The sequence below is a fragment of the Larus michahellis genome, chromosome 1 (assembly GCF_964199755.1).
Source record: "Larus michahellis chromosome 1, bLarMic1.1, whole genome shotgun sequence".
In the NCBI taxonomy this organism is placed as follows: domain Eukaryota; kingdom Metazoa; phylum Chordata; class Aves; order Charadriiformes; family Laridae; genus Larus; species Larus michahellis.
In genome coordinates, this window is record NC_133896.1 from 127,463,860 (window position 1) to 127,481,458 (window position 17,599).

General features: G+C 41.6%; 1 protein-coding gene across 3 annotated transcripts in view; it reads left to right on the forward strand.

The window, feature by feature from the left end:
• EFHC2 (EF-hand domain containing 2) overlaps positions 1-17,599 on the forward strand; it is a 64,636-nt gene that overhangs the window by 24,116 nt on the left and 22,921 nt on the right. For all 3 annotated transcript variants that reach the window (XM_074572875.1, XM_074572876.1, XM_074572877.1), the window contains exons 5-9: positions 925-1,176; positions 4,268-4,378; positions 4,705-4,843; positions 12,633-12,798; positions 13,808-13,950. In XM_074572875.1, the coding sequence (XP_074428976.1) occupies positions 925-1,176; positions 4,268-4,378; positions 4,705-4,843; positions 12,633-12,798; positions 13,808-13,950 (811 nt within the window). The remainder of the gene's footprint in view (positions 1-924; positions 1,177-4,267; positions 4,379-4,704; positions 4,844-12,632; positions 12,799-13,807; positions 13,951-17,599) is intronic.

The following is a 17,599-nucleotide window of genomic DNA, read 5'->3' on the forward strand; positions in this document are numbered from 1 at the left end:
GACAATGATATGAACTGCCCATAGTCGACAGTTCTTTCTGTTCAGTCAGCTCAGCTTACATTGTCTCATTGATGTCTGTCGCCATTCTCCTTCGGAAGCAATTTTGTAGAATTTTGTAGATTAGAAGGACTGTCTTGCCCCTTTAACTCACTTTGGATATGATGGATTTTGACTTAGGAGAAACACCCTGTTCAGGTCACCATTTATATACGTGACTGTAACTGACAGTATGTAAATGCAATCCTCGGATTGGATAGTTATCCTGGGATCTGATTTAATGCAGTGCTACTGGTTTTGCAGCAACCATGACTGTAGACAGCATCTTGTTATAGATCACATCAGCTGGAATATATCTTTAGTTTGAAATTTGCTATTCCTTTTCAGACCTGTGCGTGTATATTGGGAGGAGAACATACATACCCAGTACCTGCCAACTGTATGACATGAATCAAAAGTTAATTAACTATGTTTTAAAGCTAAAGGAAAGAAAACACCAAAGGGAAAATAAAGGATTAATTCTTTATACCGCATCATCTATAAAAAATAATTTTCAAGGAAGTAAATCAGGCAGGGTGATGCTGTTTGGAGTTGTAGTTATCTGATTACCATGGGCAATTTGTTGAAAATGTGAGTTGTACTATAAATAATTTAACAGTTCTCTGATCTGAAGGACCTTATTGCAAGAAAAACAAGGATCAAAACCATTCCAAAATTGTTTTCATGTATTTTCTGGGGGCACAGCAACCCAGTAAATAGTTCTTTGGTAATGGCATAAATAGTGTTTCATGTATTGTAATTGTGTGGTGTTATTTGAAAATCCTAAAAGCATGGTCCATGATTAGCTAGTACCCTGCAGTTTGGTGTCCTGTTTTTAAGAGCAAATAATTAAAAATGTGTTTCTCTTAATTTCTCCTTTCTCTGCAGATTCTGGAAAGTATGAAGCCATTGCGCCCTTATGAGCGCATTGACACTTTGAAACAATTTCTGGAGCATGATGGACAAGTTTTACGTTTTTTCTGTGTGTGGGATGACCCAGAATCCATGTTTCATGACCCACGGGAACTTGTTCTACACTATTATTTGTCTGATGATACTATTGATATAAAAGAAATTATACCAGTAAATTCAGGCCGGGATGCAGTTCCACTTTTCCTCAGAAGAGAGAAGCTTCCAAAGGTGAGGAATGAAAATTTTAGCTTATTTGAAATTCTTTCATTAATTAAGAAATATTAAGTGCCTGTTTTGAAAATCCTGTATTAGGGTTGTAATGACGTGATGTGAAATGATGGCCAGAATGATGTGAAAGTGTTATCAGAGTATTAATCATAATTACATGATTTAGGTTTTGTACACATATTTATATAATAACAACTTAATAAGTGATGGAAAAAATTGGTTTAGGCTTGTCATATTTAAATTAAATTAAAAGGAGAGAGAATTTAGGCAGAAAGATATCCAATGATTTCCTTTCTCCAATGTTGGTCTATTAAGGTAAATGTATTAATAAAGCTCTGCAGTAATGGAAGTCCAGAAAATTAATTAATATTGATTGATAAACTAATGTGAAACTGCGCTGAATTCAGATTTGATCTATATGACTTGTATTTGGAACCTTTTGAAAGGTCTAGTTTTAGTATTCCACAACATTACTTCTTTGTAGTAAATCTAGAGTGATTTCTTAAAAATGGGTTCCTAGGTTTGGGACCTTATACAAAGCTAGTTAAAATCAATAGGAATACATGAATAAACTTAATCAGGTGCTTATTTGAGAAGGCTTCTCTCAGAGAAATCATAGAATCATAGAATGGTTTAGGTTGGAAGGGACCTTAAAGATCATCTAGTTCCAAGCCCCCTGCCATGGGCAGGGACATCTCCCACTAGATCAGGTTGCTCAGAGCCCTGTCCAGCCTGGCCTTAAAAACTTCCAGGGATGGGGCTTCCACCACCTCTCTGGGCAACCTGTTCCAGTGTCTCACCACCCTCATGGTGAAGAACTTCTTCCTAACGTCCAGTCTGAATCGTCCCATCTCTAGTTTTACTCCATTCCCTCTAGTCCTACCATTACCCGACATCCTAAAAAGTCCCTCACCAACTTTCTTGTAGGCCCCCTTAAGATACTGGTAGGCCGCTATAAGGTCTCCTCGGAGCCTTCTTTTCTGCAGACTGAACAACCCCAACTCCCTCAGTCTGTCCTCATAGGAGAGGTGCTCCAGCCCTCTGATCATCCTCATGGCCCTTCTCTGGACACGTTCCAGCATGTCCATATCTCTCTTGTAGTAGGGGCTCCAGAATTGGACGCAGTACTCCAGGTGGGGTCTCATGAGAGTGGAGTAGAGGGGGAGAATCACCTCCCTCGACCTGCTGGCCATGCTTCTCCTGATGCAGCCCAGGATACGATTGGCTTTCTGGGCTGCTAGTGCACACTGACGGCTCATGTTGAGCCTCCCGTCTGCCAGCATCCCCAAGTCCTTTTCTTCAGGGCTGCTCTCAAGCCAGTCGCTGCCCAGACTATATCGGTTCTTGGGATTGCCCCGACCCAGATTGAGGACCTTGCACTTGGTCTTGTTGAACTTCATGAGGCTGGCATGGGCCAACCTCTCCAGCCTGTCAAGGTCCTTCTGGATGGCATCCCTTCCCTCCAGCCTGTCAGCCGCCCCACACAGCTTGGTGTCGTCAGCAAACTTGCTGAGGGTGCACTCTATGCCACTGTCCATGTCGCTGACGAAGATGTTAAACAAGACTGGTCCCAGTACTGATCCTTGAGGGACTCCACGTGTCACTGGCCTCCACTTGCACATGGACCCATTGACAGCCACTCTTTGGGTGTGGCCGTCAAGCCAGTTTTTATCCACTGAATTGCCAGTCCATCAAACCCATATTTTATCAGCTTGGAGACCAGCACATCATGTAGGACAGTGTCAAAGGCTTTGCTCAGGTCCAGGTAAATGACGTCAGTTGCTCTCCCCTTGTCTATTGATGTTGTGACCTTCTCATAGAAGGCCACCAGGTTTGTCAGGCACGACTTGCCCTTGGTGAAGCCGTGTTGATTGTACCCAATCACCTCTTCATTATTATTCTGCCTCAGCAGTGCCTCCCGGAGGATCTGCTCCGTAATCTTACCAGGCACGGAGGTGAGACTGACTGGCCTATAGTTCCCTGATTCCTCCTTCTTTCCTTTTTGAAAATGGGGATTATGTTTCCCCTTTTCCAGTCAGTGGGCTCAAAGAGTCCAGTCAGAGGACTCAAATCTTCAAGGGATTTGAGTCCTCTGTAACCTATTATGATTATAAAATTAATGAGCTGGATACACTTCTGTATCACTCCAGACAGATCCTGATGACAGAATAACGTCAACACAAAGATGGAGTAAAATACTGGGGAGTCTTTTCCCTCCTTTCCTTCTAATACTGGTAATCTATTTGTGATGCCATAAATGTATGTGAGATTTTATAGTAAAAAACCTAACAGCAAAATATTGCACTTTTCTCACCTTGTGCATCCTATGTTCTGAGATGCTGATTTAGCAGTGGCTCTATGTTAACAGACCCCTTCTACCATTGAAGTGCAAGTTATAATTTTAGAGGCTGGCTTCTTCCTTTGAATTCAGTGGAAATTTTGAGAAGGGCAGCGGAGGAGATCAGTCAAAAGATGGGGTCTCAGGGAAGGTGGCATGACAAAATAACCCACTTTGGTTACCCTGCATCAGCAGTTTGTTAATAATTAAAAAAAAATATAATGTGTTTGCATATTAAGTTTGATATTACTGCGATAAATTTCTATTGTAATTTTGAAACCTAAAATAGAGACAAAAATACTAACAACTTTACCAATGGAATCATGATGACTTGAATTCCCTGTATTTGTGCAGTGGTTATCACAGTAGGACCAATCCTGAGTCGCTCTTTTGTATGTTTTTATAATTATTACCAATAAAAATAATAGCCTTTAGAGCAGATATTGACAAGGATATATTACTTTGGATGTGCTAACCTTTGCTTTCTGTTTGCTTCCAAGAAAAAAGAGGCTTTACTCTTGGATACACAGTAAGATTCTAAATGCTTCTTCTGGCATACATACTGGCTTTTGGCATATACACTGGCTTTTAGGTTCGGTAGTGTAATCTTACCTTAGAATTTACTAAAATTTCTCCCAAGAAAATATTACAATAACAGTAAGTCTGTAAAAACCCCTGCTAGTTCTAAGGTAACTGAGTTTTCTTTCTTCACTGTTAACTGTATTTCTTAAGAGTTGGTGTCTTCTCTTGCAGTATGCTCCCACCGGGCTGTATCAGCCAGGCACAATCACCAGTCGCACTGTTCTTAATGTGTTTGGAAAGTTAGTAGGAAACAGAGGCCGTTACATTCTGGACAATCGTAAGGTCAGATATTATTGAATGCCTCCAGCTGTTGAATGTCTTTATAGTAGTTTTTGTAATTTCTGTGGTTGTTATCCTCTACAACAGAGTTATTTATAAAATTGTGTTGCCACTGGAGAATAGCTCAAATGAAAACTACTGAGAATTACTGTATGTAAATTCCATGTTTGTGAAAGTGAGGTAGTTTAGCATGGTAGTTTAGCATACTTGCAAATGGACTGTGAAGGTTGTATTTTAAAACACACACACTAAATGACCTAAATTTTAAGAAAGGTTGTGGGATTCTGAGATTTATAGAGCTGCCATATAATTGTTCCCTCTTTTATTAGACAGGAGCAGTGCATCAGGAATTTTACAGAGACAGTGACCTGAAAATAGGGGCAGTAATTAATGTTTGGGGAAGGAAGATAATACTCTGTGATTGTGATGAATTCACTAAAGAATATTACAGGACAAAGTACGGAATTGGTAAGTAGTGATAACTATCCTTTCCTTATGAGCATTTTTCTACTTCTGAGTTTGACAGAGCTGTCTTTGCATTTTATTACTGACAAAACATGTTCGTTAAAACCTTTAGCAATAACAATCTGTTGTAGGCTGTTAACAGCAAAGCAGTAATTTTGCAGGTGATCCAGAAGGGCTTCCTTATACGTTACTCCTTTGAAAAATAAAACATAGCATACATGTTCTGTTCCTAACTGCCTCTATTTTAAAACTAGAATGACAAAATAGTCATGTGGACAGACTGCCAGTTCTTCTTTCCTTCCCCCTCCCATTCCAATAGCTGCGTTTGCAGTCAGAAATTAATAAAGAGCATGTAGTGAGTGGGTAAGTAGAATGAGCTCAATTATTCTCCATTATACTATGTTTCATTTTATATGGATGTCAGAATCCTCACATGATAAGATTTTCTGATGCAACAGTAGTAGTCTGTCACATTATTGGTTTTTACAATGCAGTTTTCGTGTATTCTGGACTATTAGAGTATGTATCCTGTGAAGTTTCAGCACTGAATCCTGGAAACATTTAGCAACTATGTCCATAATGGAAAAGCATTTTGTAAATGTATAACCGTAGGGACTTTTCGTTTATCTGTCTCTGAATTCCCTCAGTCAGACTTGCTAATGGTTCTATTATGGACGTCTTCCTGCAAAAACAACTTAGTTAATTTCTGGCGGTTTATTCATTCAATAAATATAGCTAAGTGTCTGACTGTTCAGAGGTGGTTGGAAGAATCCTAGTATGGCCTTTCTCTGACATTGTGAAACAAAATAGCTGGGTAGACTATTTCTTTCAGCTTGACTTGTGATCAGATCGAGTGTAATGTTTGGATCAAAGCTTGTCTGCTGCATTGGGGGAATTAAATGACGTAGCGCTGCCATTACAACACTGAATTTCTTAATTGGCAAAACATGTCTCTTTAGGACTTTTTTATTAATAGTTTGGCATGTCTGTACCAAAATAAATCTTTTTGTGTACTAGCCAACGTGTGAGGAAACCATATTCAATAACCATGGTATTATCTATAATAACAGTGAGTCTAACTCCAGAGATGCAAAACAGGGGGTTCTTCCCTGAGAATTTTTTCAGCCAAGACCGCTGCCGCTGTTTGGCAGCAATATCCTCTGTCTGAGCAAAATATCCTGGAACAGTGAATGGGGATTTCTTACTCACGGCAGGCAATAAATGAAATGCAGCTGGTCATGCTGTATCAACCAAGCAATGCAAACAAGTGTTACACAAACGCAAAGGCTCTTCCCCTCCCTGTAACAGTGGCTCGGTAATTACTGGTTATGTCTCTGGATGTTAAAGTTAGGTGCTTTGCAAGTTAGGAGAAATCACAAGTTGCTGATGTACAGAATTCTAGAAAATTGGGACCATAGGTGATCTAGTCCAATCCCATTGTTCTGAGGCAGGATAGTGTATATACATAGATTGTCACTGGTGGGTGTTTGTATGGCCTTTTATCAGCATCCTCCAGTAGAGGAGATCCCTTTGCCTCCTGAGGTATCTTGTCCTAACCTCATAGTTAGAAATGCTGCTTAAGAGCTACTCTGAAGCTGGTTTGTGTAAACTGAGTAACTTTATCTGCCTTACCTTTGTTGGACATGGAGAACAACTGCTCAGTATCCTCATTTGAACACTATTCCAACACACACCATCTTACCACCCTATTGCCCTCCTGGGCCATTTGCTGCTAGGGGAAATGCTGCTAGGATTCTTTCTCCATAGTCCATTCTTTTCCATCTGTGATAATTTTTCTGTTTTTTCTCAGTGCTCTCTCCAGTTTATCTACCTCCTTAACATGAAACACCCGAACACGTGCTCTAGCTGAGACCTTTGGGAAACTGAGAAGAGACTGGCTAACATGAAAAAAACATCCATCTTGATGCATCCTGTCTTGTGCATAGGAAATACACGCTTTCTTAGAGTTAAGAGATTCTCACAATTTGCTGTGAAATTCTTTCCTGTTTTCCCTATCAGGACAGAAAAAATGTAGGTATGACTTTTTAACTGGAGAAGCGACTAGGAGTAGAATCAGGGTAGTTTTTGGCTTAGAAGCAGGTTTTGAGAGAGAAAGGGTGAGGGTTCACCTTTTATTCTTAGTGAGTTACAAATTTTGTTTGTGTCTGGTGGACATACAAGGTACTCTCAGTGGACTCAGTCCCACAAAGTGCCCGGCATTCTGCTCCCATCCAATTAAACACTGAAACGTACTTAATTGCAGTTTGAGTCTAGGGAGACCATTTACTTGAGTAAGAGTAAGCAAATGGATAAATTAGTTCTTACATCAAGGCACAGTGCTCAGCACCTCACGGCATCAATCCAGCTGTTTGTTATTGTGTTTTCACATTACTCCCCTTCAATTTATACTCTTCTGCCAAAGCCATTAAAGAGGCTGACTTTTTTTTGTTTGACTCTGCAGTTTCAGCATAAGTTGCTTGCCGATGGAATTTGCCCTTTAGGAGAATTAAGGGCAGTTTAGATTTCTCTTGAAATGCATGATTATGATATCCGATATATTTCCAATGTTGGTTTTGCCTGTTTTGCTCCTTACACTGTTCGCGAAAAGCAAAGGAGAGCTTTTCCATGGGTAAACAAGAGCTAATGCCCTTCAATAGGAAGCTAATGACATGACCGTCATCTAGCAGCACTATGAATGCAAGAGAAAATGCCTTAACATATGTGATATTATCTGTCCAGACTTGCAAGTGCAGCCTCAGAGAAGGAGAAAAATATTCTATAGCCATGTAGGTGTTGTGGTCACTCAGCTGAAACTTGAAATATACTGACTGATGTGCAGTGGGGGGAAGCTGATACTCGTTGTTTTCACTAAATACAGTATCTTAGGACAGAATTGAGTATAAAGTGTAGAGTTGAGTATAAAGCGTTCTTTCTTAAATAACAGATTGTTCCTGAAGGAACAAAACCAGTAAAATCTGGTTTCCTACTGATTTTTATTCAATGTCCCGGCACCTCCCAAGCCTGCCTGTTACGCCTTTTCGCAGCACCCTGCGATCCCTCTCCTGTCTCAGCTCTCCTCGCCCTCCCACCCCCTCATTTCTCAGGCTCCCTCTCTGACCTGCTGCCTGGGCAGAGCAGCGTGCGGGGTGATCTGCTGGCCAGTATGTGTGTGCTTTTGGCCAGGCAGCTGCTGCTGGATAACAGCTGACTTCTTGCTTTTCCCTCAGTGGGGGCATTAAAGCCTGCTGCCAATTTTCACTGGACTCGTCAGACATCAGAGCCTCTCTGGCGTCTAACCTCACCACTACACATGGTGGAGACTGAGCAGCAGCTTCTAAATGTACTTGTACGTTTACAGATGCCTTTTTTCATCAGGTCACTGGAATACTCATGAAGTAAGACTCTGTAAAAGGAGATTTCTTTGAATCAGAACAAACATTTTCATGTTTTAGCTGCGTGGACACTTCTGTGAGCACTCGATTTTCTTTAATCCTGCATGTGGAAGTTGTGAAGATGGTGGTATTGCCTTCCTATTGTACTTCTTACCTAAATTGTGAAACAGACTCTCACAAAAAGCAGGTCTCAGCTGTTTGTTATACATCTCCTCATATGTAGAGAGAACATCATGTTAACAATGTCATCCCTCCAGGTTATCGCCAGCTTTTCCATTGTCCAAGGCTGGTGGGATTTCTCTCTCCTGCTCATGGCTGTAATTCTCAGAGGTGTCTGTCCTCCTCCTCTGAAGGCAGAATTTCTTGCCTGCCTGCTGTATACTGATACTCAATATGGTTATCACTCTAATCCAAAATATCTACCACTTGACTCTTCCTTGAGATATATTTTTATCTAACACGAGGTCTTTCCTACAGTTCTTTGACTGAGGGCCAAAGGTAATCTTAGAATGTATATCAAAATCTAACAGTGTATATTGAAACTGAAAGCAGACAAGCTCATTCAAGATGGTTTAGTGCTGCCTCTGCGGCAACAAATTATTTTTGAGGAATTTAGTTTTTCTTACCAAGAAGGCTATGTCATATTCAAATTGTTCATATGCTAAAGATGTGGCTGGAACTGTTTTGTTTCCTGCTGTTCCCGGTGCTTGTTCAAATCTCACTCAGGTTTTGATGTCATGAGAAAAAGTTACTAGTATGTGATACACGTTTGGTGTGCTAGGTGAAATAAACACCACAGTGCCAGCCCATCTCCTGCTGGCCATCAGTTGATGCAGTAGTAAGGGGTGAAACTGTCCATGGGGAAAATATCTGTGCTGTTCTTTCTGGAAGTAGGAATTTGTAATCCCAGACTTTCAATTTACCCTCTACTCACCGTAAATTCACATTGAAAATGGTACAGCCTGGAAGAAGAGGGCTTTGATTCTTTTCTCGGACTGGACAGAGGTAATTTTCTTAAGAAACAGTGGTAACCTTGAGAGGTGTGTATTTTATGTGTAAGTGCAGGTTGTCTGTCTGATTCTACCCTAATGGTGTGTGGCAGAGCAAAGATGAAATGAGTTTTGAGCTCTGGTCTGGCTATTAGCTCTACTGCACCTGGCTGGCTATTCAAAAGTTTCAGAAATGAGTTTTTAACTAGTTTCGTAAACTGTATTTCTCCATGGCAATTTCTTCCTGAGTTTCGTCATTCACGGGAGAGAATCTGAATATATATTCCTTTCAAATCCTGGAAACTGTAGGCAGCACGAGGCTGGAAGTTTTGCTCGGTGAGTCTGAATGAAATAAGGTCATTTTACATCAGGGAAAGGATGGGAACCCAAGAGCTGAACTTCTCTTTGAACTCCATTTACTCCAAGCTTGGGTTATGAGCGATTTAATATACTCTCTGGGCCTAACAGAATATTCCTCTTAATTTTTGGTTTCCTGTTGGTTTATAAATCTAATTTTCATCCATATGTGCTGAAGTACGTACAAAAAGAAATGCTTTAGCATTTCTAAATCAGTGCCTTGTGCGTGAGCGTTAATGTGCATGCACCGTGACCTGCACGTAAACACATTAGCTTCTCTTTTGAGTTCATAACTGGACATCCTGCCTTCCCAAATTCTTTTTGGCAAGGAAGCATGTTATTTGCAGCCATGCGAGGAGAAGGCTTTTGTTTCTGCTAAAACACAGCCTTACAAACCTCCGGGCGTCGAGGGAGAAAAACATCAGCGCAGATTAACATATTGCGTAATTAAAAAAAACCCAAACCAACAGCACGGAGACCCTAATTAGAAGAACACGGAGATGGGGACCTCGGGGCCGGGCGGTGAGAAGGGGGAGCGGAGGGGAGCGGCCCTGCCGCGCCGCCGCTAGGTGGCGCTGCGGGAGCGCGGGAACCGCCCGCTCGGCGTCACCCGTGTCCGCCCCCCCCCCCCCGCCCCTGCGCCACCGGCAGTGGGAAACCCGCGGGGTGGCCGTGGTGGTCGCCTGGCGAATGACAGAGCACACGCCGTCACCTGTGGGTGTTGGGGGTTTTTCCTTCTGCCTCCCGATATGGGCGTTTGCATACGCCGTGTTTACTCGCGACAAGAACGGCACGTGTCAAGTTTATAGCGTGGCACGCTGGACATGTCTCAGGAGGAAATTTTCTCACGAACAGTGTTTAGAGAATAGAGTTCTGGTGCATGCTTACGTGCACGCATACTCTTTCATGCCGAAGATTGCTTTGAAAATTTCGGAATGGACTTTCTGTTGCATAGGGGCTCGGCCTTTGTACTTCCGAATCACAGAAAAGGCACACGTAGCTTTTATGGAGAAAAAATGTTGGCATGGTTTTGCAAAACCCCTTTTTGACTGACTCAGGTAAAGGTAATAGCTTTTCAAGTCAGACCATAATCTTCTAAGAGGTAAAGGCCAAGGGAGATCTCATCGTGTTTTCAAGTTAAAGAAAAACTCGGACATCTGGATTCTTTCTATGTTTTTCAACTTCATACTTCTGTTAGGCAAGTCAGATTTTAAAAGAGTATGTTGCTTTCATCTTCTGATATAGCCATGTTTAAAACATTTTAATCACAAGCCAATTCAGAAAATGTCTCAAGTGACAGAAGTTTTGTCATTCTCCTCTATTTGTGCTGAAACTTGATGCGATGAATAAAGTAGGTTGTTCATCTCTCCTCAGTTCTGGGTAGAAAAGTTAAGTTAAGTTTTAAAGAAAAAACTTTTATTTAATGGGATCCACTTTTATACAGATATCACTTACATCACTCTTTGCCCCCTGGGCTGTGGTTTGTGATCTGTCTTCCTTCCAGTTTGCCTCATGTGTTTGCCTTTCACTTACTAGCCCAGCCGGCTCTCTGTTCCTCAGGGTGGCATCTCCAGCCCTCCCAGGTGTGGAGGTGATGCGGCTCCCCATGGGCAGTGCTGCGCCGCTTGGACCGCAGTTCGCTCTGACCTTCTCATTGCACCCACGTTGGTGTGGGAAGGGCCCTGCTGGTTATGGGGGCCAGCAAGCTGGGCTTGGGGCCACAGCAAAGGGAGCCAACTGTGACCTGGCCTGCCCAGAAATTGAGGAAAGTGACTATCACTCTCTGCTCAGCACTCATTAGACCTCATCAAGAGAGCCTTGGGGAGGCTGCTGAGACCCTCTTCACAGGGGTACACAGCAGGAGGGCAGGAAACAACAAGCATAAGTGGAAACAAGAGGCTCAGAATTGGATATCAGGAAAAACTTTCCTTCCTGGGGCGGGCTGCCAGAGCAGGCTGTGCAGGCTCCATCCTGGGAGGTGCCAAGCCCCGACTGGACACAGCCTTGAGCAGCCTGATCTAGGCTGGGGTTGACCCTGTCCTGAGCAAGGAGACCACACTAGAGACCTCCTGAGGTGCTGCTCAGTCTGAATTGTGCTGTGTTCCTATGATTTATGTCTTTGCCTCAGGTCTGCCTATTTACTTTCTCCCATATACAAGTTACAATTTTCCTCTCACCTTTTCCATTTTCCATTAACCTTATTTAACCAGCAGACTGTATTACTCTGTTGAAGTTTTATGTGAACCCCATTGGCAGCTGGAGTCTGTGTCGCAGAGAAAGAGCCACCTTACAGGGATGCAACAAGGAGCCAAATAATACAGCAAGAATTTCACCAAGAGAGGAGTAAAGAGGGGACCACAGGGCAGCAGGGCTTTTAGGAGCAAGCCCTGTGGGAAGTGAGTGCAGGTCCCTGACCTGACACGTCTCTGCTGAGTCAGGAGAGCTCCTGCTGTGTATCTGTGATAGTCTGGACCATTGATCGCCAAGAGGAAAGACTTGAAACTGGGGAAAATGCGTAAAAACAAAGCTTCCGAAACTCTGGAAAGTGAGATGTGGACTGAAGCTATTGGCTTCAACATACCAAATTCTTCTCATATATGTATGATTGAAATAATTAATAAAATTTTGTTTATTTATGTATTTATTTTCCTCTGGCAAAAAGCAGAAGGCAGGAAACTCATAAGCCAAGTATTTACTTAATCATGTTGTCTCAAAGGATAACACTGAAAAATTAATCTAGAATTGTTAATTTATTATTTTAGCCCATTTTGAAACAATATTTGTCTTTCCTTTTGCCTATGTATCTTAATGATATTTGTCAAACATTTTAAGATTATAGATGAAATCCTGAAACCCTTGAAGAAACAATAATTTTGCTGTTGGCTTCTATGAAGTCTTTTTCTATGCTGTAACAATAGAAGGGATCCTGGTTTGACTTTGATCGGTGCTCTGTTACAGAAATAGGCTAATAAGTATTCATATTGGAAGTTAAAATCCTTAATGCAATGGCTTCATCTGAACGGTAATAAATAATTCTTGCTGTCTTTGTTGTAGAGGATTTCACCCCAGTTGCATATAAGGCTCCGCCACCTCCAAAACCAGAAAAAACGTTTCCTCCTTATACTGGATTTGGTTCTGAAGAGGATTCTCTGTGCTCCTGTATGAGTCTGCTTCTCAAGCCTCCTCAAAAAGATTTCAAGAAATTCATGGAGAAAGACAGGTATTTCAGTGAAAATCAATTCCAACTTTTTTAATTATGTCTTTTTGTGAAGGAGATAAATGTTAAGTAGGGATGTAATTTTTTTTCAGCAAAATATGCATCTCATCAGGCTTTTAAGGGACAGGTGTATGAGGACTGTTTTAGTAACATGGTACTGCAGTTTTCTCTGAACTCAGCAAAATTTCTCTTTTGACCCTACCTCACCCCCTTCCTTTCTGCTGTCTTCAGTGGGAGTTTGATGGAAGTCTTAGTCCAGAAATTAGTCAGGAATTTTGTATGCTTCAGCAGTCCAACACTAATTTGTTTTTCTGTTTGACTTTCTGGCATTTATTTTTTTTTTTTGTCTGCTGAATTTCATGTAGTTTACTGTAGCAATATTAAAGCATTAACCCTTTACTTTCCAATATGAAATGTTTTGTCAGGCAGTGGTTGTTGAAGCCTAAGGGGGAAGCAAAGTCACATGATAGAGATTCACCTGTAGCACCTCTATAAAAGAAGAAAGCTATTAGAAAAAGGCTTGGGAATGTATTGATAGTGCATATAGCGGTGCTGTGTATGATTTGAAATACTATCAATTAACAAATATCCAACCAGTAAGATCATCTGATGGGCCTGATTTTGTGGAGATAATCCTAGTATGTATTGCTAATCAGAATTTGATTTGAAAATATACATACCTAAGTGTGTTCTTCCTTTATAAATTTTCTGGAAGGAAACTGGGAGCTTGATTTGCAACTGAATTTGAATACAAATTCATTCCAGACCTGTGGCAGAGAAGTAATTTTCCCCTGAAAATGATTACATTCTGTCTGGCTGACTCTAGCTGGTTCTGTTAATTTAAGCTGAAAATGTTTTCTGACAAAGTAGGGAATCTTATGCTATTTCTCTTCTTGGTCCAGGAATAACACAATTAATGTATGTTACAAAATTCAGGAGAGTGCATCTCTTAGTGATGAAAACTTTTCTCATACTCTGTTTTTGATTTCTTACCTCCTCTTTTGCTTTTTAGAAATGGAATGGAAAGTAACATTCTGCGCTTTCTTGCAAAACTTGTCACAGATAGTCCTATTGACAAGGATCGGAAATTCATTATTTCCTATTTCCTGAGTGATGACACCATTTCAATTTTTGAACAGGTACAGCAAAACACAGGTAAGATCCAGTAATGTCTTGCAACCAGTCCCAGTTGCCCTGCTCATTTGATTAGAGTTTACAGTAAACATTGTGGCCCAGCTCAGCACTAGCTGAAGCAGGGATTTGGATTTTTAAATGCAATGGGAATTACATCAGCAGGTCTGCTGCATTGTCTTGCGTAGTTGTATGTCATAGTAATTTATAATCTTCATCACTCAGAATAACGCTGTTTATTGTATGACCATACTTCACAATATCCTTTGGGAACTGGAAGTTTAATGCATTAGAACTTTTATTAGAACTATTTTATTACAACATTTTAATTTGCAAAATTGGCCTTTAAACACTTACTTTTGTTGTGGATAACATACAGAAATTGTATTGTAACTGATGATAAATAGGGACAGGAAATGTAAGACTTCAAGAATGAAAGAGTAAATTCTTTGTTTTGCAAGATTGTGTTATGGTGTTCCGATACTTATGTAGCATCCATTATACAGAAGCAGCTCATGAAAGCAAAATAGCTGTGGTATTTTTTAACGTATTTTGTCATGAATCATATATTGTTGAGCATATAAAGAGTGAAGATTGCCCTGTGCTAGTGTCTGTACATATGTGTGTGCATAATACTGAACTGAATTTCAAGACCCAGACTACCAGCGTTTAAGTGCCAAATGCTTTGTTACTTCTCAGTTGTTTGATCACATTTATCCTATTGCCGGAGGATGGTCACCCAATGTTGTCATGGTTAAATTCTTTTGACCACTGTTGTCTGTTGTAGACTGCCTCCAACTGAGGATATGAAAGGCTTTGTGATTTTCAAGCATCGGTTTATTTCCTTGGAGTGTCTTCTTGCATGTGGATGGAAAGACACGACACTGGGAAGGATATCAGGAAGTCATTCTGTAACTCGCAGAGATAGGGAAGCCTTGGCTAAGCATGACCCTGTAGAAGAGATTAGTGAATTTCTGTGAAGCCCACAAAACATCTGTAGCAACGGTTTCAGAGCAGTTAACATCCAGAAGTGCTCTGGCACCTCTCAACATGTGCAGTCAGAGGACTGACTCTCAAAAGCTGCCATCAGCCTCTGAGAAAACGATAGAAAAAAATCAGGAAATTGTATGCTCCCAAAGACAAGGGAAAAAGAGTAATAGAAGGTTTCCTTAGCTACCAGGTTAGGCTCTTTGTGGAACCTTGTGACTGGCTCTTTTGGTACTGCTTGAATTGCCCTGCGTCAGCTTCTTGGTACAGAGCACTTTAGTATGGTATATTTGGTACACCCTGCAATGGTGACTGTGCTCGGTACTAACCTATTTGATACTCCCAGCTCACTGTCTAGAGTGAAGACTAGAGCAAAGAGGACTTTTCTTCTCAAACTCCCCTTTGCTTCAGGGTCTGGAGCCAGCAGTTGACTTTCGTAGGTCCAGTTACTCAGCTTACAGTTAGGGACTAAGTATTCTTGCAACCCTACACTTAAGCCTACATTGAAAATGATTTCTGATGTTAATCCTTTTCAGAACTATGATGAACATTGCATCCATAAAAAATGAAGGTGTGGTGAATATCTAGACCCGTCTTTATTCCTAGAGAACTCTTTCTGTGCCAGTGGTGCTACTAAGTCATTTTGAGTGCCATGCACGTGAGTAGGTTTCTGGGAAGGCCTGAGCCTTTCTGGTGCAAAGACTTCTAATGGCATTTCTGCCGGTATCCAACTATATTATGACTGCATAAACGGGGACCTCACACCCAACTAAAATACAAGAAATTCTCTTAGAAATGTTTTTGGAAATGTGTAGAGTACCTGCCTAGGCTTCAATGAGCATTCCCCGTTAGCTGTACTGCAGTGCAACATCAAGATTCAGCTCTGCTTATGGCAGCAGTGTCCTGTCATCATTATTTTACTAGCTTCCTGCCATCCAATGGACTGTAATTCATGCAACTACTTTTGTTACAGCTAAAGATACGTACACTTATGTATGTATTTATTATGCAATGCTGCTGTGAGGATCAAGAGCAGCTCAGTTCTTCACTAGTGAATGACATGTTTGATTGACAATCTTTATGTCTGGAGACGTAAGGGATGCTAAGGAGGCAGCTGCAGTGTTAAAGAAGTCCAGGGAATCGTTTGAATCTTGGACCTCAATCATATGTATTGCCTGTTTGGTTGCTTCTGGTTCTCCTTTGCACCATTCCAACTAGACAAGGCCCCAGAGAGCCCGAGGCCCCTCCTGGAGGATGCTTTACTCCAGGAAACTCCTCCTGCAAGGCAGTAAGGACAAGGCCGCACCAGGTTTGGCTTACTCCACACTTATCAGTCATCTAACACTATTCCAGGAGGTTTTGCACACTCTGAAATTCAGGTCCTTCTGCCACACCCAGGGGCTGTGATATGTACCCTCAGTTTTATGTTGTTGGACTGCAGCGCAGCCCTCACATGCCTTCAAACACTTCGAACGCACAAAAATAATAACTGTGTCTTAAGACCCCAGATTTATCACATAGCACCCAGAGCAGAGCCAGAGCCAGACAGTGTGCAGTGTGGATGTGGGCAGTTGGTCAGGCTCTCAACAGCATGGGTGCCAGGCCAGAGATTGCTCCCTGGCTTCCTTTTATTTTGGAATGAGAATATACGCTGGGATTGCAGCTGGGAGCCCCTTGAACATCGCTAGTCAAACAGAACGTGAAACAGTAAATAGGCAAGTTTGCATACCAGCAATAACAAATGTTTTAAGGTGCATATGAAAGGAAGTACGTAAATGGGTTTTTAAGTTCCTTGGGATGTTAAAGTGGATGGAGTAGCTGACTTTCAGAGGTGGTGGACAGGTGAAGTGGAAGGATGTGGCTAAGAACTGGCCATTGGAGAGTTCAGTGAGAACAGCCTTGAAGAGGCTGGATAAGAAGTTCACGGGGTGTGGGGGGTGGGGAGGGGGGAGTAGAGCAGTAGTTGGAAAGAAACCTGGGCAGAAGCTTCTTTGTTCCCACCTTCCTTCTTTTCTTTCTTCTCCTTTTTGCTTCTGTCTCTCTCTCCCCTGCTCATTTTAGTCATGTCTGAAGGAAAAGTGAACCTGTTTCTTCGAGGTTAAGAATGAGAAGGCTTTGCAGAGGTCAGATAAAAGCAGCTAGGAAAAAGGAGTAAGGTATGCAAAATGGGAGCGAGGACAGGAAGTGAGAAGGAAAAGTGTTGAAGTGGATGGGGTGGGAGAAGAGTAAGGTTGAGCACATCTTAGAGAGGGGATAAGTTAAAACAGTAAATGGCTTCCAAAATAACAACTTGACCATCCCTTCTGTGCACAGGTTCAAAGGGCTACTTTTGCCTTTTTATTTTTATGAATTGATACCAATTGGCAAGTAAAAATATTCCAAATCTCAGTCCTAAGATGGAAGTAATAAAGTTGCTCTTACTTTTCCCAGTCCAGCAAGCTGCAGGTTGCAGAAAAGTACTTCATGCTATTCGTAACATTATGAAACTGTATCTGAAATGCACAGGGCTGGACATCTTGAAGCATTTGTTGAGATGGGGGTCAAAGCCTGAGAACTTTGGCTCCCCACATAGAAGATCACAACTCCCTTTTTACTCAGTGTAAGAGCAAGCCAACAGCTGTACAAACACCTGCAAAGTCTGATCTGATCTTAATGGAAGAGAGTATTTGGTTGTGGTGTTTATTTT